Source organism: Polypterus senegalus, chromosome 5 (assembly GCF_016835505.1).
Source record: "Polypterus senegalus isolate Bchr_013 chromosome 5, ASM1683550v1, whole genome shotgun sequence".
Lineage (NCBI taxonomy): Eukaryota > Metazoa > Chordata > Cladistia > Polypteriformes > Polypteridae > Polypterus > Polypterus senegalus.
The window spans coordinates 39089723-39115131 of NC_053158.1; the positions used below are offsets into that span (position 1 = coordinate 39089723).

Below are 25409 nucleotides of genomic sequence, written 5' to 3' on the forward strand. Positions count from 1 at the left end.
GACTCCCTTTTCATGGCGTGTTTGATATCTGACAACTTCTTTTATTATTTTAGCACTGTGCAACTTTGTGAACTTGAGCTTTCGAGTTTCTCCGACACGCTATGCCACTCGATCAACTTCCTTTTGTTGTTTATTCCACTGTTTAAATCAATAAATAGTATGTTTTTCCTTTGCCTCCTCTTGGTATTCGCTGAAATTCTTATATTTTCCCCCGTGCTTTTCCCATTGTCTTTTCACAGAAGGCTGAGCTTAAGGGCTATTTATATTGATCTGCATATTCAAAGAGGTGTAATTCTGGGAGGAGTTGGGACGGGCGTTATGCATGAGGCCCCAGACCTTTAAAGCCTCCATCTTGGGCTACTATAGTCAGTGCTGTTGTGGACTCTGTTATATGCACATCGTGCTTCAAAAACATAAACTTTTGCAGCTGGAAAAACAATATATGGGTGGCTGCCCCAAACCTTTATGATGTCTTTGCCGTATTATTATCACAATAAATAGGAGCCCCAGCCGAGTTTCTTGACACACTTCTGCTGAATGATTTGTTGGCTGAAAGTCCTCAGTGGTACTGTGTCAGAGAGGGGATATGCAGCATTGTTCATAATGACACTCAGCGTTGTCTTCATGTTTTCCTCCACTACTACCTCCAGGGAGTAACTTGAGGCTAATTTCAAATCAATTTTTTTCACTGTTGTACATCCTACCAATTTTGATCTCCTTGTATTTGTTTTTTCTTTTTCCTTTACCATGATTCTTGTATTTTTTTAGGATGGCTATATTTCAATTAGCTGGCAGGTTCCTTTCTTCTTGTTGTACATGACGATGTCTGGATGGCTGATCATTGCAGTTCAGTTAGTCTTGAAAGGTACATCCCATGTAATGGTGCAGTCTTCAGTATTCACAACTTTCTGAGGATTTCATTACACACGTTACAAGCTGTTGGCAAATCATCCAAACTTTTAAAGAGAATGATGCCATAAGAGAGCATTTTTTGGTTTCAAAAATAACTATCTCCATAAAGGTTCCAGAAAGAATCCTTATTTATTTAGACCCGTTACAGGCTCCATACAACAAATAGCCATGCATAGGCTGTAATAGATTTGTGAACTAATGGGTCATGATTTTAAAAGAACTCCTGTTTACAATAACACAGTGGTTTCTTAATTGTTTAGTGTCCTGTTAGGTAGCATACCATACATTATAGATTTCAGTTTTTTTCTACTTATTACAAAGTGTTTTAAAGCACAAATAACCAACTTTATATGCAAAGGACCCTGGCCAAGCGATAGTTCTATGAGGAACCACACAAGATAAGATTCAAATGAGAAGATCAAAGAGTTGCACACACCACGCCACACAGAGTTGCCTTTCAATTGTGTGAATTATGGTTACAAGTCTGACTCTCCAGAGGTATTACATACAAATGTAAGGAGAACATGCAAGCTCCGCACAGACAGTGCCTTAAGAAGGAATCACATCGCCCTACTGATATTTTCCTACAATGGCTTAAAAGTTCAATATTTAGACATTTTTTTTTACAATGGAAACACAATATAAATGTTTTAAAGCTACCACCCTTGTTCCTGATGCCATCAGAACAGGTGCCAATACCCACCACCTGATATCTGTATTTATTAAAGCATGTTTAAGAACTGTATGGACAGATGGACATCTATTATTGCATGTTGACTCCAATTTAAAATGACATTTTATCTCTTTTAAGATATGCATGTTACTTTATATCCTAAAACATTCAAAAAAGAAAAATGTGCACTCTTAAAAATAATGGTTCTTTAATGACACGTTACTGGGCTGTGCGGTTCCTCAAGGACCATTTGCTTGACAGCAAGCTAGTCCTTTCTTTGCATATGAAATCAAATCTTTGGGCTTTGAAAAAGTTCCAAATATGTGGACAAAAGAGAAATGTTAATGTACAGTATAGTAGACTGTTTAGCAAGGTATTAATAAATCAAGAATACCTGAACTTAGCCTGTGTTACTGTATGCAGCAAGAGATCTTTCAAAATCAATAACTCATTGATATTTCACAGTCTGTTATGATTTAATTATGGTAATTTATGGGATATTTTACAGATGTCATTAAATAAAGGTACTTTCTGGTTCTTCATGTGAATAATTCTTTTGAAAACCAAGAATGGTTCTTTTATGGCACTGCTCTGAAAAATCACTTTGGCACCTTCACTTTTAAGAGTGGCTTGTCTATTTTAAAATGCGGGTTTAGGCTGATATCCTTTTTTACGTAGCGCTTAATTCCAGAGAAAAAGTATTTTGAATGATATGCTAATAGCTATTACTTTTGCGTTCTTTGGATGAAAAGAAATGTTACAATTGTTAAGGTTGCACCGCTGTTAGGCACAGAAAAATGAAATTGAAAATTAATACTACATTGCCATCTTGTGGAAATGTGATGACATTGCCTCATATCGCATGGAATTGAATACGTTACTGAAGGGTTGTTTAATACAGTACTGCCACTTACATTAGATACTTTAGTAACAGTCATTTGATTTTAGGAGAAACAAGGGAAAGCCCATCGAATCGCTTTTAAGAATTTGATGACAGCTAGTGCTAATATTTAAATAATAAACGATCTTATTTATACGATCTAGTTACAGATGTGAATAACATTGAAAGAAAGAAAGAAAGAAAGAAAGAAAGAAAGAAAGAAAGAAAGAAAGAAAGAAAGAAAGAAGCACTTATTGCCAATGTCCATGGTGGCTTAAACAGAGTTTTTCAAAGTATAGTGTTATTGATAGTATTATGTTTATCATCTCCTTATTTCAAAGATTAATGTTCTTGTAATGAATTCATTATACATTACTTGAGTCACACACATATATAAATATGAGTGTATATGTATGTGCGAATGTATATATGTGTATATAAAACGCTTGTTCTTTGCTAACTGTCCAGACACGTAACTCTAAATCCATCTTTTAACCTCATATCACGCAAAGGTTGTTCAATAAAATACATGTTTATATTAAACTGTCGTGGAATACGATTCATTTGTATAGTTCACACATTCTTCGCATTGCATGATTGTTTAATGTGATGTAAAAAATGGAATGGCTGCTAAAACATGTTACTGTTACCAGCCCAGAACGAGGGCCGGACAGAAATCCCAATGACGTTTTTAGGTGGTCGAGAATTCAATCGGACAGAAGCCGCTGCGTCACCTGCTCCTCTGTTTGTCAGAAGCGATTGAGAAAGTCGGCGCCAAGGGGAGTCTCAGAGCAGAGGGGCGAGTCGAGTCGTGACTCCGGGCTGTCTACATCTCAAACTCTGCTTCTTCGCCTACATCCTCCTCTCGATCTGCTGCTGCCCACTGATTATATTATTTGTAAAGAAAACCTCAACAGTTTACTCGACGCAAGCTGTTAAAAGCTTCTGCAAAAAGTTAGTAACAATGGGGACAATAAGGATGAAAATATTACAATAAGCAGGTGGTACAAATGACAGCGGCTAGTGGCTTGAAAAGTGGTCGGGAAAGGACACTCTTTACTAAGCACTGAAGACAGCGTTAGGTTTGGTTAAATGTGTACATTTGGATCTAGAACAGAACGTGTTGATAGCTGGAAGCAGTTTGTTAGTTTCACTTAATTCTTACTTACTTATGCAGGTTTTCCGCTTTCCCGAATCAATGTAGCGCGACTACAACAAACATTTTTAATCTTCTCTCTGTATGTTAGAATCGGACAATAAAATACATATTTATATTGTGTTGGATTGTATGTAAAATTATAATCATTAATAATAATATTTTGTATTGCACTGTGCCGTTCACTGCGTACACAATCATAGCGCGTTGCAAAATCTGAAGCAAGAAATGGAGAAATGATACACCCAACAAACAGGACGAAAATAAAAAAAGGTGTTGGGAGGAGACGCGCTCTGAGATGAGTAAGAATTAAGCATAACAGTTAAGGGGACGTACGTGAAACATGAATGAGAGTCAGTATCAGAAAAGTCACCGTAGATGTTAAAGAAACTAAATGTGAGGATAACCTGAAAAAGAGAAGTGATTGATTATCATACGGCAAAGTGTCCTTATTTGTTGTAGAACAGCTATAAAGTTAATGCTGTAATGCTGGATACTCGACTGAGGGACAAACAAAAATGTTTCAAAGTCGCTGTATCAGACATACAGACAGACAGACAGACAGACAGACAGACAGACAGATAGATAGATAGATAGATAGATAGATAGATAGATAGATAGATAGATAGATAGTGTGATCAAAAATATGTTTTTGCAGAACGCCATATCTAGAAGATCTGGACGTAATTAGTATATAGCTTACTATAACTGTTCACACTTATGAACTCGGATCCACATATTGTACATTTTTATTTTGTCAGTGCATGGCTGATATCGTAAAAAACGTCCACTTATAAGAAAAATGGAATTTTCGAAACCAATATACTCCATTTCTAGCCGCAGTTTGTGCTATTGTGGCTCCGGCTGCTTGATGGTTTCCGCTCCAGTTCTTGCGCATCATCCAGGATTCAGAGACTGTGCCGCCGCTGCTAAGCAACCAGGCGGTTATTAACCACAGGAACAACAATTTTGCTAATATATGGATACGCATATCGTGGTTATTTTGTTGCCTAATAGGTGTTACAAATCACTGGAGCACACCCAAGCATTATAGTTTCCAGGGAAGGGATTAGCGTAAAGGGTTTGGAACCTGCATACAGTAGTGAGCAGAAAGACGCACACATAGAGTGCCTACTAACATATTAAGCAAACCTCCAATGACAAAAGGTTATTATTATTTATTGTGTTGGCCAATAAAATAAATAGTGTTTATGAAACAACGGCAAAGGCAAGAACACGCGATTCAGAAAGAGAACGCAGTCGGACACTCCACTCCATATGTTGAATGTTGACCAAGTAGTCTTTGCACAAATAATTACAATCACAGGAGCCCCCCATCCCCCCCCCCAGCCCCCACTTCACCGCCCCCGTCTCTCTCTCTCTCTCTCATCTCTCTCTCTCTCACTCACTCTCTCTCTCTTTCTTTTGAATATGGCGATCTCATAGGAGGTTCCATTCCCCTCGTTTCCAATTTTAATATAACGATAACAATATTCTGGATGTCTGGGTTCACGATTCATAAAGAAACAGAAAAGAAAGGCAAAACCCAGTTCCTGAAAGGATTGCCATTAATTTCTCGGCGTGGAAGAAGAAGGGAGAAGGGGAGCTCTTCAGCGAATTTAGATCCCGGCAAATCTCATTCCTCGATACGTGTAAGTCTCCGTGTCATCCCGGCGTTGCATTTTTTTATGTAAGAGGGGGCTTTTTTCTTTTCTTTTAAACTGTCAGCTGGCTATTTCTATGTAGGTATCAATTATTCATCAATTAACAAGAGAAAGAAAGAGAAGAGATTCGTGACTTCATGAATCTGAGCGTATTTTATAAAGACACTGAAGACACCTGACCACAGTGGCAGACTGCGGTGTTCTATGGACCCCGATTTGCCAGAATTGTGTCCGGCTCAATAGCATCGCAGAAGCTCAGCTGTACACAGCAACGGCACAGATGTGCACATGACAGGCGCGATCTTCGCTTTGCTTTTTTCTTCTGCTGCCGGTGAGGCTCCTGCATAAATCCACCATAATCACTTCATCAGGTTCTCGAAAGGAACAGCTGAAATATGACGATATCAAAGTAACTTACGCTGTCACACACCAGAGCCTTCATTAAAGTGAGCATGTGGCTCCGTGTGACAGTTGGAGCGCTCACTTGGCACCTTTCAGGTTTATGACTATTGATGGACGGTTTAGCATAGGTGTTATGTACAGGGTGGCTTTAAAATAGTTGTCTTTAAAAGGATAATTTCCTATACTGTATATTATGAAGAGAGAAAAAAGACACTCTCACTATGACTGGTGATGATTCACAGTTATTTTTTTTTCTCTTGAACTCATGTGTGTAAGTTTCTGTGTGTGTGAGAGAGAGAGAGAAAGCCTGTACGGGGTACATAGTATAAATCTTTGAGTGAATAAAATTAAATTGGAGTACACTCGATTCTTCAGTATTAATACTTTCACTTTATGGAGCGCCTTGTATGCCTCCACGCATTACTATCACACACAAACATTGGCGACTTTTCTGTTTGACACTGTTATGTTAAATTTGTGCTTATGCCTTTGTCCAGTCCAGTCTGGGACTTAGAAGATGGGTAATACTTTGGGGAATGTTACAATTGTTTATAAAGACTGAGACAGTTGGAGCATAGGCAGGTAAAGGGACTTGCTCAGGGTCACACAGTGAATCACAGGTGGAAACTGAGCCAGCAGCCTAGGGGTTAAACCCAATGCCTTAGCTAATAGGGCACCTATATTATTATTATTATTATTATTATTATTATTGTTGTTGTTGTTGTTGTTGTTGTTGATTTTATTTATATAGCACCTTTCCCATGCTTAGTGCAAGTAAATTCATATCATCTGTTTGTGTAATTAATTTCAACCAGAACAGCTTTTAAGTGTGATATTTGTGAAAGTTCTTTTATGTTAACACATGGTTTGTAAGTATTCTTAATATTACTAAAAAATATATCTCTTAATATCTTACCATGAATGCAAAAAAAAGGATAGATAGATAGATAGATAGATAGATAGATAGATAGATAGATAGATAGATAGATAGATAGATAGAAAGATGATATATGACATATGAAAAGCTTTATAGCATTGAACAATGGATAGGCAAGGCACTATATAATAGATAATAAAGGCAGTATGTAATACACAGATGTTACAGACACCCTACGACAGACTATTTCATATAAAAATAGTAAAAACACTATAGTATTTATCAATAGATATACAGATACAGTAAGTATATAGGAAAGACAATATAGGAAAGAGATTAATAGGTGATGGATAGGAAAGGCACTATATAATACCTTGACAGACAGATGAACAAATAATAAACATACTATATTATTGAACACTATACATTTAGGCTGAAACTACAGGAAATAGTAGGGAATACATAGGAAAAACACTATATGATGAAAGAAAGAAATAGGAAAATCTCTATTACAGATAGATAGATTGGAGAAGCTCCATATTATCAACCACTATACTGTATATGGCTAGGAATGGCAGAACGTATTAGATAGAGAAGATAGGGTAAGAGAGATAGAATGGAAAGGCGCTAAATTATCAATCAATCTATGAAGGATAGATAGGAAAGGCACTATATAATGTTTGTTAAGAAATATAAACAGGACAGTCTCTTAATTACTAATAGATAGATAGATAGATTTTTTAAAATATCTTTATTATATCAAATAATATAAAATGATAATAAAATCAATACAGTTTGCACTCAAATCAAGTGTTATATGAGAAAAAACACCTTTTCCCATAAACAGTTTAAATGTGTTAAAAATTATTTTAAAGTTCTTTCCCAACACTGCATATCCCCCTCCAACATCACACATATTTTTTAGATAGGTAGATAGATGCCAAAACACTGTGTTACTCTTTTGTTATAATTTATCTGTCACTTACTAAGGATTAAGCAGGCCTAGAAAATGGGATGGTATTGTATTTTTCAGCTAACAGCAGTGGTGTTAGGCGAAGGAAGTGATGCTGATGCTATTTTTATATAAGGTCAGTTTTAGCCCCAAGATACGGAGTTGTTTTTAACACTATTATTAGTAATGCCAAAGTATTACATGGGATGAAAGTTCACTGTTTAGGGCCTCTCTCTTGCTGGCACAGATTACGTTCATCTTACACTGTAGGATCAAATCCATTTTACTTTCACTTTTTAAAAATTGGTGATAAGCAGATTTTCTCCAATGAATGTGTCTGACTGAGCACAATAACAGATCAAGCTGTTCCGGTTTTGTATATTCTGTAGTGGTGAATCATATAGGGGGCTTGTTTCTAAGACAGTATAACAGTATAATACAGCATCCATTAAAATGAGAACTCTCATGGATTTGTATATTTCATAGAAGGTGTTATATAGATTACTACTGGCTTATCTTAGCTGTTTTTCAAGTGATAATTAACTTACATAATAATGTATGTAAATAGTCAGTGTTCATGAAAAGGGGCCAAAAGGAAGCTGGCACTGAGTGCAGCCTACTTCAGCTTGCCTAGCAGAGCCTGAGTGCTGTGTGTGGCAGCAAAGTTTCTCAGTTTTATAAATGTGTGCTTTCTGTAGTAAAGTACATTTTGGGTGCTGATTACCCATACATGATTATTGCTCAGGATAATGTCCCTCTCAAATGTTTCAAGTGATGCTGGTTTGATACTGTACCAGCTTGTAGGATATTCATCAGGTAGCCTTTATATTTAGATTCATTTAAGGTGCATTGTGTTGGCATTGGACTCTTAGAGTCAATAAACAAAAGCGCAGACGTGAATGGTGTTTTCCTCTTTAGGTTGTGGCTTTTAAGTCAGTCTCTGTAGAGTTCTCAGTTTTCTACTTCAGCAGTAACTTGGGCACCACTGGCATCGCCTCCTCCAATTAAACTGCTGTATTTTGAAAAGGTGCACAATTTGTGGTCTGCTAGTCAACATGAAGTGATATCAACTGTGTGCTGGAAAATACTTCTGTGTAAAGGAGGCGATAGATTTCAAGCTGAAACAGTAACACGATATTTATAGCAATATTATCTCTGGATTGCCACATTTTCATGGATGATCAGCAGTTGGTCCAGGATGAGGAGCCATTTGAAAACAGATGTAACTCAGACAAGGACATGGCTGTGTCAGAAGATGCCATTTGTGAAAGTGTAAGTGTTTCTACATTGTAGATGATTTTGCTTTCAGATAGCAATTAGAAAAGAAAACTGTTCATTAGTAAAGACAGGGCGCTCTAAAGATGTTGTGCATGAAGTAGAGAACGGGGTCTTGTTTTACCCACAACAGCTCATGAACTGAAAAAAATATTCTGAACAATGGAACATTCAGATTTTCTTGTTTGCATCAATACTTGATTAAAAAAAAAAGATGTTTATTTGCAGAAATGTCTTATATTGGATCTAAGAAAATAGCTCATTTTTTTGTGGCCAAAGTAAGTGCATTATTTGTAATAAACAATGTAACAATTCCCACTATGTGTTTTAATTTTACATTTTTCTATTGTGAATATTAATACACTACTGCATTTTTCCTGCATAACAATTTCCATACCTTAATTTAGAAATGTAGAGAGGTTTTGCGTTTTAAACTCTTGTCAGTTGCTGTAAGAGAACTGGGATGCCCCAGCAAACCTAAAGCTAGCTTGGAAGTATTTTATTATTGTGCACATGTTTGCTTTGTAAGGCACCTTGATGTAAGTGCTAAATAAAATAAGATTTCTCAACTATTCTGACATTAACAAAGTCCTCAGCACATACTGTAAAATAGTTTAGCCTAAAGGCAGAATAAAATAATAAGTTCAAGACAATGCGTCTGAGAACCTCCAACCCAAGCAAAAATTTGGGATTATTAATAATAAGACATAATAACATTATGCTTGGTATTCAAAGGATTCCAAACATGCATTTATACTGAGTGTAATTTCTTGCAATTACCTTAAAAAAACCGTGACAGAAAATCAGTGGATGGAGATATTGTGAATAAGTAGCCGTCATAATAATAGTTAGTTAGGTGGTATGGTGGAGCAGGCATTAGCTTTACTGGGTCCCTGCCTAAATGCCCTGGTCCAATTCCTGGTCCTTACTCCATCTGTTAAAATTGCTTATTGCTATTTCACCAGGCCACCCAGCTTCTTCTGCTTTCCTCAAAATGATGTGCTCATGTTTTAGGGTAATTGCCAACTGTAAATGGCATCTGAAAAAGTGAGTTGTGCCCTGGTGTCTCTAATGTACTTGGTCTCTGCTTTGCGTCCATCGTTACCACAACAAGATCGAGATAACTGGTATCCTGCTATGAAAACAAGTTAGAAAATATAAGCATGGCATAAAATGCACTGCAGCCTTCAATGGACTGAGTGCAATAGGCATGTTCTAGAACCTTCTCAGTCCATTTCAGAGTTTTGGGGACCAAAGGCTATCTCACCAGGATGGGGCAAAAAGGCTGAAAACAGGCCAGGACAGGACGCAAGTCTATCACAGGGACCATAACTCACACACACAGCATATTCACACACAGTGATGATTTGCAATTGCCTATTAATAAAAAAAAAAATGAATTCCTTCTTTTTAATGAGTGGGTCTGGCCATAGTAATTTTCATGAAACTATTCAGTTTTGACAAACAAGCTGTGGTTGAAATCTATTTAATCAGCATAGACCTCAGCATATTCAGAATTAACGTTTGAAGTACAACATACAGTAAATTGGAAAGTATTTGCACTGCATTTTTCATTCCAACACATGGCACATTTCAAATATTAGAACTGCTTTTAAAGATCCCATACTGTAGCTGCATTTGACAATGGACTCCAAATGGTTAAAAAATAATTCAAATGAAGCTACCAGATTGATATTCTGGCACTAGTGTGACCCGCTGTACAAACATACTCCATAGTCTAAGTGAAATTCAAAGAAACAGTTCACACACACACACAAAGTTGATAATATATGCAAAAAAGAAAGGGGAAAAGGGAAACATGATATTTGGCTTAAATAATTTGGTTATTTTCCTTAGGGTTTCTATGTACTGTTGTATGCAACATTCTATGTAACAGTCAGAAAACTATATGCCCTTAATGTCTATCTGTCTGACCATTTGTGTTTCTTTCTAGCCGTATAACTTTAAACTACTGTCACACAGAGTTAAGATTATGAAATTCCATCTTCCAGAACATCCATCCATCCATTTTCCAACCCGCTTAATCTGAACACAGGGTCACGGGGGTCTGCTGGAGCCAATCCCAGCCAACACAGGAACCAATCCCGGGCAGGGTGCCAACACACCGCAGGACACACACAAACGGCCAACCTTAGAATCGCCAATCCACTTAACCTGCATGTCTTTGGACTGTGGGAGGAAACCCACGCAGACACGGGGAGAACATGCAGACTCCACGCAGGGAGGACCTGGGAAGCGACCCCAGGCCTCCTAACTGCAAGGCAGCAGCGCTACCACTGCGCCACCGTGCCGCCATCTTCCTGAACGTATAGAGGGTTAAACTAAATTTTCCATTATCTATGCTAAGCTATATTATATTCAAGTTCAAGATGAGCAAAGGAAAATTTACTATTAATTTAAAGGATTTGGCTCATGCACATACCAAATGGCATATAATATAGCACCCATATGGACATAGAGATACACAGACACACACAAACAGACACATGTCTTTTTATTAAGATGGGTGTAGTAAACTTTATTAAAGGCAACTGACCGATGTGGATATCAATTGTAAATCATAGTGTCAGTGAAACAGTGAATCATTATAATCTTCAGATAATGGAGCTTGGTTTAGTGAAAGGTTAATTCAGAGCAAATGCTTATTTACTCTATGCATGATGGATAACATGCCACAGGGTACTTCTTTCATATCTTGTAAGTAATCTTTTGTTTCCCTTGCTTGCATTTTATACTTTTACACTTATGCAAATAATTTAACTTACCTGTTACAACTTACAGTATCGGGAGGTGTGAGACAGTTCTCTTCCATTTGCACTCAAGTAGCCGGAAAGTCTTTACATACCAGAAACAATTTGCTGATGCAGAGGTAGACAAGTTTACAGATCTGCCAATGGTTTTCAATGGGAGATTTCAAAAATTTAAAACTTTGTAGTGTGTGATCTTTTTGAGATATCTCCCTGAAAAATGAAACTTTCTTGAAAACCTTATTTGAAGACTAAGTGTTCCACATTTCACTAAAATTGGTCCTGGTGGTAGGGTGAGTTGTTTCATATCACATCTGGTGAGATTCATATCAGTATAAGTAAACAATAATCTGAATTTTGGCATTCTTAAAGCTGTTTTTTCACAATTTTGCTTGTTTAGGTGATGCTGTTTTTTTAGTGTTTTTTATATAAAACAAATTGGTTCTTAACAAATAGTTTACAATTGTAACCAAAAGGGCATAGGCCAAGCCATGAAACAAATGTCTTATTACTGCTATTGGAGGAAAGAGGAATGCAGGAGTTTCAAGGTGACATCCATGTTTGACTAATAATACGTATGGATCATGGCACCAGAGAGTGGTGAGTAGTGATGAGCAGAATTTGCACATTGGCATGTATACAGTCATCTCAGAACATTGGAAAACGTATTCTGGTGCAGAGCATGGAAAGCAGGGCATGGATTGGGAGCTCTTACCTTGTAAGTACTTTAAAGGTGATTTTTCATTGCTAAAGTCCATTGGCCTGGGTATGTGGCTAACAGCTACTGTAAGGGAACATTACTTTTAAAAATACTTTAGTTATATTACTCATTACTTAAAAATAAACTAACTAAACATGGTATATACTTACTTATTATATAATGTAACGTGTTACAAACAGTGCACTACTTTTGTGTCACCTTTTCTTCTTTTGTATGAAAACCTGCACATTTCACTAGCCAGCTCATATTTAAACCTTCTTGAAATTGGCCAGAAATACAACAAAGTCTGACCATTTCCTTGTCTTCTATAAGTACATTTTAGTTCTTCATGTATTGTGAAGTAAGTAACATTCATCCCCTGTTCCATACCTACCCTGACCTCCCAAAGATGCCTGGTGTGAACACTGGATGTTGTGCAACCTGATCACACTGTTTCAAAATATGTATAACCTATATATTAATAGGTGTCTGTTACTGGATTGCACACAGCACCAACTTTTCTGCTTGGGTGTGTGAATGAGCCCTGCCATGGTCCGCACGGACTGACCACCACGTTTGCTTCTGGCTTTACACCGAGTTCAGCTGTGATGATAACTGGCTTCCTGGGATGGATTAAGTTTAACCCTCAGCACATCAATCAATCAATCAACATTTATTTATATAGCACATATTCATACAAAAAAATGTAGCTCAAAGTGCTTTACAAAATGAATAGAAAAATAGAAGACACAATAAAAAATAAACATAAGTCAACATTAATTAACATAGAATAAGAGTAAGGTCCGATGGCCAGGGTGGACAGAAAAAACAAAAAAACTCCAAAGGCTGGAGAAAAAAATAAAATCTGTAGGGGTTCCAGACCAAGAGACCACCCAGTCCCCTCTGGGCAATCTACCTAACATAAGTCAAACAGTCCTCTTTGTATTTAGAGTTTTCATGGAAGGACCTGATGATGATGGTCACGTAGACTTCTGGCTTTCAGTCCATCAATGTTGGTGCATCATGATGCTTTGAGTGGGTGGTGGTGGCGCAGGCCGCCACCACAAAGAAACCGGAAAAAGAAACAGAAGAGAGAGTTGGGGTTAGTACGGCTTTTGGAGCCACTGTGAATAGTTATTAAGAAGAATTGAACATACAGAGTATCAGTATTTAGTTAAAGTGAAGTTATAAAAAGGCCATGTTAAAGTAATGCAGGATTAAATGTGTACTTGTAAACTTTATTGGCTTTTTTCACATGCTTAACTTCTTCCTCAGCTGTCACCAGATAGCCTGAGCGCACACGTAAACAATGTTGTGCAGATAGCAATACTAAAGAAATAGGAAAAAATGGCAATACTTCTGTGAAATGATTGAGTAATTTTTTTATTTTGGAGTGGCTAGAATCAGCTTCTATATGTAATGCGGTAATGCATATCTAGATTTCTTTTAGGTAATTTGGGTATTTTTACTTAAAAGAAGTATTGCATTAGGTTACTCGTTACTTTAAAAAGTAATCTGACTAAATAACTCAAGTTACTTTTAATGCGTTACCTACAACACTGCTGACTGCAGTTCTCCGGAAGGTTCCTATCTTTCATCTTTTATAGATTTTAGGAAAATGAGCACAAATGGTTGTACCTTTGACTCCAAATAAGCAGTATGAGGAGGAACTGGCAGCATAAATGTGCAAGCAGGCAGAGTATGAGGGGGATGAGAGCACATGAAGCTCAATTAAAGGATCAGGGGAAGATCAGAGAAATAGGAATGCAGTTCCGGCTGTGGAATAACCCTTAGGAAGTAATATACATATCTTGCTTTCCACCTCAAAAAAATATAAAAAAAACCAAAACTTCATTTTAGTGAGTTTTTTAGGTTTCACAAGTATAAAATTGTACATTAAAGGAATTGTAGGGTTAACATCGCAAAATGTTATGTGAATTTAAACATCACTAGTGTTGACTGTTAGTTGAGCATGTAAGTAAGAACTACACTGTGGTCTGAACACTTGAAAAAAATTGAACCTACACCTTGAAGTTGAGGATGTTCCCTCCTGTTGAATTTTGTATTGAAGTATTCTCCCCTCTGGAGGTTTTCACTTTTTATTATTATACAAAATTGAAACACAATGTATTTAACTTGGTTTTTCTGACACTGCTCAACAGAAAAATACTTGTTAATGTCAAAGATATTAAATTACATATAAATTAATTACAAATACTGTATAAAACACAAAATAACTGATTGAATAAATATTCAAGTCAGTTTTTAGTAGATGCAACTTTGGCAGCCATAACAGCCTTGAGTGTGTGAGCATAAGTCTCTGTCAGCTTTGCACATCTGGACAGTTCCATTTTTTCCCATTCTTCTTATCAAAACTGCTCAAACTTTGCCAGGTTGCATGGAGGTTGCACGTGAAGAATCCTTTTTCAAATCCACCCACAAATTCTCAAATGGATTGAGATCTGGACTCCGACTTGTCCACTGTCATTGCTGTTTTACAAAGCCATTCCTGTGCAGCATTGGCTTGATGCTTGGGATTGTCGTCTTGCTGGAAGACAGATCTTCTCCCAAGGTGCAGGTTTCCTGCAGGGTGAATTGGTTTTCCTTGTTTGTTCTTTTATTCATTTTAACTTCTACCCTCACAAGCCTTTCAGGGCCTGCTGCATAGAAACATCCCTACAGCATAATGCTACTACCATCATACTTCACAGTGTATTTGAGAATGAGCAGTGTTTACTCACACCAAACATAGCATTTAGTCTGATGACAAAATAGCTCAATTTTTATTTTTTCAGACCATAGAACCTTGTTTAAGCTGACTTCAGAATCTCCCAGGTAACTTCTGACAAACTCTAGCTGAGATTCACTGTGCATTATGTTGCTTTGGCACTTACCCATACAGCTGAGACAGTTGTTGTCTGCACAGTCTCTTGAACCTCAGCCAATGTAACTTGTAATAACCTCAGAGCTCTGGGCAGCTTCCATCACTAGTCTTCTTCTAACGCCGTCTCTCAATTTTTGTGATAAGGTCTACTCTAAGCAGACTTACAGCTGTGCCATTTCTTAAAGACTGATTTTCAGTCACTTGGATATTTTCTTATCTCCATCCACTGCTTTACAAATGAGTTGCTTGGAGTGTTCTCTGTTGAAACCCCTTGACTACAGACAGGTCTTGAGTTAATGATGTGATTTCTAAAACGAATTGGCTGCACTGGTGATGATTTAGGCGTGTCATACTTAAAAAGCGGGGAATACTTATGTACTCAATTATTTTGTGTTTTATAATTGTAGTTCATTTAGACCACTTTCCAGATATTTGCTTTAATTTTCACATTGAAGAGTCTTTTTCTGTTAATCAGTAACAAAAAAGCCAAATTGAATTCAAAGTGATTCAATGTTGTAGAGCATTACAATGTGAGAACTTCCAAGGCGGTTGAATACTTTACATAGGCACTGCATCCACTTATCTAAATGCTCACTGAAAAAAGAATGACTATGCTGTATAGAGTTGACATGCTCCTTCTGTCATTGGAAAATCCAATTTCTCCCATGATTCCCCAGCTCATTTTACTGATTAGTTTTCAGCAGTCATTAAGTGTATAGTTCTAGAGACCTTTTTCCATTTTCCCAAAATAAATTGGATGCAATGATTGAGGCTAGAAAATTCAAATGGCCAACTTTTGTTAGAGTAGGTCTGATTATTGATCTTGTTTAGCTGCAGTGTGATTATGCAGCCTCTACCCGTTATGTTGTGACCTGACAGATGTGAGATCTCATTGGCTTCACAGTGACTACTCTCAGATACTCTGCGGCACCCCATATTGTTTATTATGGGTTTACTGATCAGCCTGATATCTACTAGGCATAGATGAGTGCATAGTAGATTTTAGGGATTATTAAATTCTGGGATTATTGAAGGAGTTTATGAGATGTATAGGTGCACCGTTTTATTCAGTTTGCTTTCCCTTCTTGGGTATGTGCCTTTATGTGCTGTTTTAGGGGAATTACTGTTTTGTGTGACATAGCTACAGATGCTCATTTCCTTTCTTTATTATTCATGATAGCCTACCATGGAGTACTTCCATTATGTTCACTGTTAACATAAATCATTGTGAACAGGAAAGAGCACCTTCTCTGGTTTTATTGTTCTTGGACGTGCTCATTTTCAGGCACTATGTACTGGTGATGAAGTAGCATAATGACACATATTAAGAATGTATGTCAAGTTGCATTTATAAAGACAGCAATGATGTTGCTTACCTAAAGGCACTATACCAAGATTTTGATTGTGTGCTCTGAAAGAATACAATAAGTAAGCACATTAAAATATGTGAATAAGCAAAATGTCATTCTGAAATGGGAGCAGGGAATTCATGGAACAAAACAGTGATATGTAAAGATGTAAAGAAACAACTGTGGATAACAAAAATTGTTATGTGCTTCAACACTGAGAAAAGCTCTGGACTGTGTGAGATGTTCAGCCCGGACACAACCAAACGGACACCGACAGTTCATAAAACACACGCTCTTTACTAAACAAGTGTCCCCAAACATAAGTCCTGCACACACACACACAGTGCTTCAGCACCACGACACTCTCCCTCAGGCCTTTTAATTTCCATGGGCCGCCTTTCTTCCTCTCGTCGCTGGAGCTTTGTCCACCTCCAGCTCCCGACTCCAGCTCCCTGACTGTAGGAAGGCGGCCCCTTTTATGTCCACCCGGATGTGCTTCACATGCTTGTTGATGACCTTCCGGCGGATCTTCCTGGTGTGGCGGAAGTGCCGCACGAGCACCCGGAAGCACTCTGGGTTTCCCTGGAAGGTTCTTCCTCCACTTGCCCAGGTGTGGTGGAAGTGCAGGTCTCCAGGCCTCCACGACGCTCGGGGCACCCCCTAGCGATGGCCACGGACCCTAATGGGTTTGAGCCTCTTTGCTCCATTCCCATGGTTCCCTCTTCAACCAGGGCGGTTGCCCCCTCATGGCCCGGGGAACGTATAGACCGCCTTAAGGTCCTTCCAGGAATCCCGGCTGGGTCTGGCCCCCAGCCTCCTGCCACACTGCCCCATCACCAGCGGAGACCTGTTGGGCGCAGCAGCCCATCTCACGAGGGCAGGTCACCCATGAAGCGGGTCCGAATCACGCTCGCAGAGACGTTGCCCTGATGCCACTGCCTGGCGTCCTCCACTAAGCCAAAGGGCCAACGCTCCCCTCTTTGGCCAGCAAAACCTTGGCACTCGCTCCGCGGCTTCCGTGCTCTTTTCATTGGGTTGCTCGCACTCCCGTCTTCCCTACTGACCTAAGGGCTTATCTCTGCACCTGCAGAGGGCGGCCCGTCTCCATACATGAGCGCACGGGCTCATGTCTCTGTTTGTGGGAAGATCCGGCCTTACACCTCTGGTTCCTCCCTTTCCTCAACTAGAGAGTGTACGGGATAAGACCTTGGACTTTAACAGAAAACTGCCAGTTCAATCCCCACCTCTGGATCACTGTGATACCCTGAGCAATTTACTTAGCCTGTGTGTGCGCCAGTTGTAAAAAATGTTTGAAAACAATTGTAGTGAATCCTTATCCTGTCCGTTGCCATGTGCAAATGTTTCTATAAATGTAAAATAATAAATGTCCTTTTTAAAATGTTGTCATAAGTATACTAATACTTACGTGTAATTAATAATACTAACTTCGTAGAATGTTTTTTTAAACTTTGAAATTTAGCATCTAGTTTTAATGCAATTATTAGTACCACTACTACTACTACAATTAAACAGCAGAGCTGTTAATGCTACTGTCTCACTGATCTGGCGTCCTGGGTTTGAATCTCATGCCCAGTCATTGTCAGTAAAAACTGCAAACAGAGTTTTTCTCTGGGTACTCCAGTTTTCATCCCCGAATGCGAGCTAGTTCAATTAACTGGTTATTTCGAAATTCATGCCAATGTTAGTGTGAGCATGGGTGTGTATGTATGTGCTAATAAGCACTGTGATAAATGTTTCAGTGTTAGCTCATGCCCAGTGCTGGACACTGCTCTGCCCACCTGTGACTCTAAATTGGATTAACTGGGTTTCTAATTCATGCACATGTCTATAATAATAATATAATTACATTAACACCACGACCCTCACCAGGAAAAGTGTTTTGAGAAGATGAGATGAAATGAGATATTGCATTTATGTTATTCAAAGAGGCTGCATTGTCACATCCTTCAACTTCTGAAACATATCCACCCATCCATCTTCGACTCTGGGACATGACTGAGCAAAGTATACAAAAAATGTGGACCAGTCTATCCCAAGGTACCTGCACACACACATACACATACACTCACTGGACAAAGTAGTAGGAACACTAAATTAGTACCGGGGAGGGCCTCCTTTGGCTCTCAAAGTAGCCTCAATTCTTCAAGGCATAGATTCTACAAAAAGTTAGAAATCGAGGTCCATGTTAACATGATTGCATCACACATTTTGTGCCGACCTGTCAGCTGCACATTCCAACATCCACATCCCAAAGACATTCTGTTGGACTCAAATAAGGGTGGAGTGGTGGCTCTGAGGCTAAGGAGCTACGCTGGTATCCTGAAGGTTGCCGGTTTGAATCCTGCCAAAGGAGATCCTACTCTGCTGGGCCCTTGAGCAAGGCATTTAACCTTCAATTGCTCCAGGGGCGCTGTGCAATGTCTGACCCCAAGGGGTATGTGAAAACAAACAAATTCCTAATACAAGAAATTGTATAAGGTGAAATAAACAAAAAAATAAAGTAAAATGGTGACACTGAACTCATTGTCATTTATTTATGAAAACAGTTTAAGATGACTTTTGCTTTGTGACATGGTGCATTGTCATGCTGGAAGTAGTCATACAGTAGTCGAATACAGTTAAATTGGGGCCTTGAAGGGATGCACATGGTCTTCACCAATAGTCAAATAGTCTGTTGCATTCAAGTGATGATTAACATTTCAATGGGCCCAAATTGTGCCAAAAAATCTTTCTCAGATTCCGACCCTACTATCTATGTGCCTTAGTAGAAATTGAGATTCATCAGAGCACACTACATTTTTCCAGTCTTCAACTGTCCAGTTTTGATGAGTCTATCCCTACTGCAGCCTCAGATTTCTGTTCTTGGCTGACAGAAGTAGAGCCTGATGTGTTCTTCTGTTGTTGTAACCCATCTGCCTCAAGGTTTGATGTGTTGTTCATTCTGAAATGTTTTTCTGCTCATCACAGTTGCACCGTGTGGCTATCGGAGTTACTGTAGCCTTTCTGTGAGCACAAACCAGTCTGGCCATTGCCCTCTGACCTATCTCATCAACGTGTCATTTCATTTCCATCTGCAGAACTGCTGCTTTACTGGATGTTTTTTTGTTTTTCATACCATTCCAAGTAAATCCCAGAGACTGTTGTGTGTGAAAATCCTAGAAGATCATCAATTACAGAAGTCCAACCCTGTCTGGTGCCAACAATCACTGAGATCACATATTTTCACCATACTGGTGTTTGATGCAGATATTACTTGAAGTTTCTGACCTGTATCTGCACAATTTTATGCACTGCACTGTTGTCAAATGATTATCTGGTTAGATAATTGTGTGCTTAAGCAGGTGTACAGGAGTTCCTAATACTTTGCTCAGTGGCTGTATATATCTCTAGGTATGAGGGAGGAACATTGAAATATCTACCCAGGAGTCTGTGCCTGTAAGACAGCTGTGCTAACATAAAGTTTATTAATGTATTTTATTAGAAACAAAGTGCAAGACAAAATGCCATTTGTACATTGCAGAGACGAGTAACAGGCACATCCCATTCCATGACATTCAATTTCTATACTGACTTTTTCCCACTGGAGAGTCATAGTCTACTGTATACTGCACATACTGCAAAAGCCACATCTGGATCCTAACATCAGTATAACTAAGGCATTTGTGGATTGAGTGGGCACCTTCAATGAACTTAAAAGTTTTTCGACTGCGAGGGGTACTTCCCAGAGAAAACCTACAAGAACTCTGGGAGAGCACACCAAGTTCACACAGGATGCATCCTTCGTGAGGTAAACTGGGGTACAAATTCTGTGAAGCATCAGTCCTAATCATTACTTCTCCACGCCACCCCTACAAGTATTAGTCATGCTAATTGTAGGGGTCCACTGCCATGAATTGTGTCATCCGCTGCTGGGGCTGGGTTGATGACAGGGCAGGAGCCTAAGGTTTTGATGATGTGACTCTGCTGTTCTGTGCTTCAGGCCTTCAGAACAAAGTGTTCCAAAGCCTCTGTTAGGTACCATATTTTCAGTAGATTTACATGTAGCCATAGTCAGCACTCGTTTATAGAAGCTTAGTGTGTGTGTTGTCCTGTCTGATAACTGACACTTCTCCCCCTCCTTGTTACTCCCACAGTTACTAACTGTACAGGGTGTTATTTAGCAGTCTTGCCTGACGGTGATGATTCCCTTTACTTATTTTCTTGTGGCTCCCGCCTGCCTTTAATTGCAGTTTTATCATTTCACAAAGTTACGATTTATCCTAGCCGTGAGTTTTCTTTAAACCTACATATGTTGGTCAAGGTCATAGACTGCTACCACAATTTTTGGATTTACCTTCGTAGTCCATTCTGTTCTGGTCAAAGTTTTGAAAGAAGTTGAAGGTCACTTTTGATTTGCTGCTTAAGTGTCACAAAGCAAAAAAGCAAAGTAAATGCAGGTATCACATTGCTCCAAATGATGATTATGATTTGGATCAAGAAAAGAAGTTAGAGGTCATTATTATATCAGAACTTCACGTGGTGAATCTAGATAACCACGTTAGCTCTGAGTTGACCTTCTGAGAACTACCACCTGCAGGTTTTCTACAGAGAGACTTGTACTCCCAACAGTATGTCAATGAGAAAAAGATATCCCGGCGTCTAATTCGACTGGAACTGGACCTGAACTTCAGTACAAGCACATGCAGCCACTCACACCAGGGCAACTTAACGTCAGATGTCTGCAGTCTGTCTGCATTTTGGGACAAAACAACAACAACAATATTTATTTATATAGCACATTTTCATACAAGTGATGTGGCTCAAAGTGCTTTACAGGATGAAGAAAAAGAAGAAAAAAAAAGACAAAATATAAAAATAAAATTAGGCATTACTAATTAACATAGAATAATAGAAAGGTCCGATGGCCAGGGAGGACAGAAAAAACAAACAAAAAAAAAAAAACTCCAGATGGCTGGAGAAAAAAAAAAAATCTGCAGGGGTTCCAGGCATGAGACCACCCAGCCCCCTCTAGGCATTCTACCTAACATTAATGATCTCAATCAGCCCTCGTGGCTTTCAGGCTTCACATGGAAGAATTTGATGATGATAGTCATGTGAACCTCTGGCCTTCAATCTATCAATGAAGGGACATCACGGTGCTTTGATCAGGTGGTAGTGCTGCAGATCGCCACCACAGAAAACTGAAAAAAGAACAACAGAGAAGTGGAGGTTAGTACACATTTCACGAAAAAAAAAAGATAATTAAATGCATTTACAGAATATCAGGGTTAAACTAAAATGAAGCCATGAGAAAGCCATACTAAAATAATGAGTTTTTAGCAGTTTGCAAAATGCTCCATCATATTAGTCTGGCGAATTTCTATCGGTCAGCTATTCTAGATTTTAGGTGCATAACAGAAGAAGGCTGCCTCACCATTTCTTTTAAGCTTAGCTCTTGGAATTATAAGCAGACACTCATTTGAAGATCTAAGGTTATGATTTGGAATGTGAGGTGACAAACATTCTGAAATATAGGATGGAGCAAATTATTTAAGGCTTTGTAAACCATAAGCAGCATTTTAAAGTTGATTTTAAATGGCACGGGTAACCAATGTAGTGACATCAGAACTGGAGAGATGTGCTTGGATTTTCTTTTCCTAGTTAGGATTCAAGCAGCTGCATTCTGCACTCGTTGCAATTGATTGATGTCTTTCTTGGGTAGTCCTGAAAGGAGTGCGTTACCGTAATCTAGTTGACTGAAAACAAAAGTGTGAATTAATTTCTCAGCATCTTGCAAAGTTATAAGAGATCTAACTTTTTCTATATTTCTTAAGTGAAAAAAAAAAAATCCAAAAGGAAGAGCAAATAAGGAAAAGAGAAAACCTTCAAACTCCTCACAGAACACATGATTTTAGTGCTGAGTGTCACGTTATTGTACACCTAAAATGTAATTTATCAGCAAGATTTAGATTTTTTTATTTGCCGAACCTAGACTTCAGTCTTTTTTATTCCCTTTGGTCCAAATAAACTGCTGCCAATATGTGAATCATGACTAAATGACATTTATAACTGTTTGAATGTACATGAAGTAATAATACATTAAGCGCTGTTAGTTAATGACTTATTATAGTGTTACTCGAAAATGCGAGGTTTGGTCTAAATATTTGCATTTCTGTCTGTATGCAATCAAAATCTGATCTTCATGTTTGCAGAGACGGCTCTCTGGGGTGACAGGCATTTGCAAATGAACAACAGCGTAGACATGTAATATCATGTTTACTCTAATGGATGACGTACTAATCTCAGTCGCTGATGATCAGAACTTGAAATCAAGAGGGTTATATTTTTGCACTTTACATTTTTTGTTCCCCAAGATGCGGTTGCTTTTTGTCCATTTCAGCTATGCCAGAAATTATTTCTACAGATTTGTTTCAATTTCTGTAACATCCTTTCAGTTTTGCCTAGGTGAAGCTACTTTCTTGTATATATTCTATTGATTTTCTTCCATCTTTGCTGATTTTAGGCATATGTTTTTGTGTATTAACCTTAATCGTTTTATGTCCGTCTTTGTTCATTTTAGACAGACGCTTATGATACATGATGAGGAAAAAATGAATTTCCACATTAATTCCAATCTGATGGCTCCATTCTGTGAATCTGAACCATGAAAGAATAGATTTTCAGATCTAAGTTGGATCCCAATACTGACATGCAGTGCCAGATAGCTATTCATCTCCTTGGAGGTTTTCCCATTTTATTTTTATTAAAAAAATCACATTGGATGTAATTTGACTTTTTAAACTGATCAACAGAAAAAGACCCTTTAATATCAAAACGAAAATAGATCTCTGCAAAGTGGTCTAAATTAATTACAAATATAAAACATAAAATAATTAAGTATTCACCCCCATGAGATACACCTAAATCCTTGCTAGTGTAGCCAATTCATTTTTAAAGTTCCAGAATTAGTTCAATGGAGATCACCTGTTAGGGGTTTCATTTTATTGTCATATAAATGGGCCTTACCTTGAAGGTCCTACTTCTAAATCAGTATGGTCGCCTAAAGTACACAATGAAGACAAAGGAATACTCCAAACAACTTTGTGAAACGGTGATTGAAAAGCACAAGACAGGAGATGGAGACAAGAAAATATCCAAGCCACTAAATATCCCTTGGAGTCCGGTTAAATCGGTCATTAAGAAATGGAAGAGCTGTAAATCGGCCTAGAACACGGAAATCATGCAAAAATAAAACTAGTGAGGCCACTCAAACACTAATGTGAACTCTCAAGGAGTTGAAACCTATAGTAGATAATACTGGAGAGACAATAACTGCTACCCGAATGCTTCATCTATCACAGCTTTAGGAGAGAGTGGCAAAGAGAAACCCACCGTTAAAAAACACACACACACAACATCTAAGCTAGAATTTGCCGGAAGTTACATGAGAGAAGTTAGCTGGAAAAACTGATGAGACCACAATTGAGATTTTTGGCCCTCAAAATGAGCACCATGTTTGAGCACTGCACATTATCCAACGCACCATGTCCACTATGAAGGTTGTTGGTGGTAGCACCATGCTGTAGGCATGCTTCTCTGCATCGGCCCAGTAAGGCTTGTAAGGGTCAAATAAATGCATCAAAACAGAGGGAAATCCTGGAGGAACACTTGATGTACTCTGCATGAAACCTGCGTCTTGGGATCTGAAGATTTGTTTTCCAGCAAGACAACCAACCTCAAGCATAAAACTAAAGCTGCTCAGGGATGACTTAAAAACAATCATATTAATGTCCTGGCGTGGCCGAGTCCAAGTCCAGGTCTTAAACCAAATGATAGTTTGTGGCTGGACTTTAAAAAAAAGGCGTTCACTCACAATTCTGATAAGACCGAGCAGAGCTTGAGCAGTTGTTCCAAGAAGAATGTTGAAAAAATGGAAAAGACCAGAAGTGCAAAGATGATAGAAAGAGAAACCTGTGCTGACTGGCTCAATTCTGTCATGGCTACAAAAGACGCATCTACAAAATAGTGGCTTGAAAAGAGAACTTTGTCTGGTTTTAGTGGTTTCAGGCACTATGTGTTGGATTTAGTTGTGTCTTATACAAGCAATTATTTTGTATTTTATACCTGTATTTAAAGTGGACCACTTTGCAGACGTCTTTTTTCATTTTGACAGTATAGTCTTTTTCTGTTGATGGATATCAAAAAAGTAAAATTTAATCCATTGTAATTCAAAGTTGTATAACAACAAAAAACAAAAAACTTCCAAGGGATGAATACATTTTATGACACAGTAGACAAGTTAATAAACATTTCTTTTGCTATTCACAAAAGAAGAAGAAGCAGGTTTGAATTGGGTATTTCAATTATTAGAATGGGGTTCAATGAAACAGTCTCTGAAGCCAAAGCTGTAGCTCATCTCACCCAAGGAGCTAAGGCTGTGAATTTCAATGTGCCCTTTTGTTATTTGAATGGCAAGAAAAAAAAATCAAATATGAGTTAGATAATGCTAAAAATTAAAAACTAGTGGTAAAAAAACTTAGCCATAGCTCTTCTAACACAAAGTGCTTGAATAGTTTCTTTTATTAGGAAAATGTCTTAAGTTCAAGATGGAAATGACCAGTGAATATTCTGATCATAAACTGAAATTTAGAAACAGTAAAGGCTTTATTTTCAGCACATGACTACTACAAGAACAACTGATACAAAATAATAACTCTAATAGCTGTGTGGCAGACATCTTTCAAAGAGCTGGAGGGCCTCACTGTCGCAGCTCTATGACCAGCTCTGTGTTTTCCCATCTGGTCAGATGTGGCCTATACAGCTGGATATTTATTTCAGCTTTATTGATGGAGTACAAATATATTCAGGTAATTTAATTCCATTAATTAATTAATGAAGTACACAAAATATATATTCA

The 25409-nt window shown here is 38.2% G+C and overlaps 1 protein-coding gene across 2 annotated transcripts in view; it reads left to right on the forward strand.

The window, feature by feature from the left end:
• Positions 1 to 5016: 5016 nt before the first annotated feature.
• LOC120530220 (regulator of G-protein signaling 20-like) overlaps positions 5017 to 25409 on the forward strand; it is a 144577-nt gene continuing 124184 nt past the window's right edge. The window contains exon 1 of one of the 2 annotated variants that reach the window (XM_039754510.1): positions 5017 to 5273. In XM_039754510.1, the coding sequence (XP_039610444.1) occupies positions 5121 to 5273 (153 nt within the window). In that variant the 5' untranslated portion in view covers positions 5017 to 5120. The remainder of the gene's footprint in view (positions 5274 to 25409) is intronic. The other variant, XM_039754509.1, reaches the window with a different exon arrangement.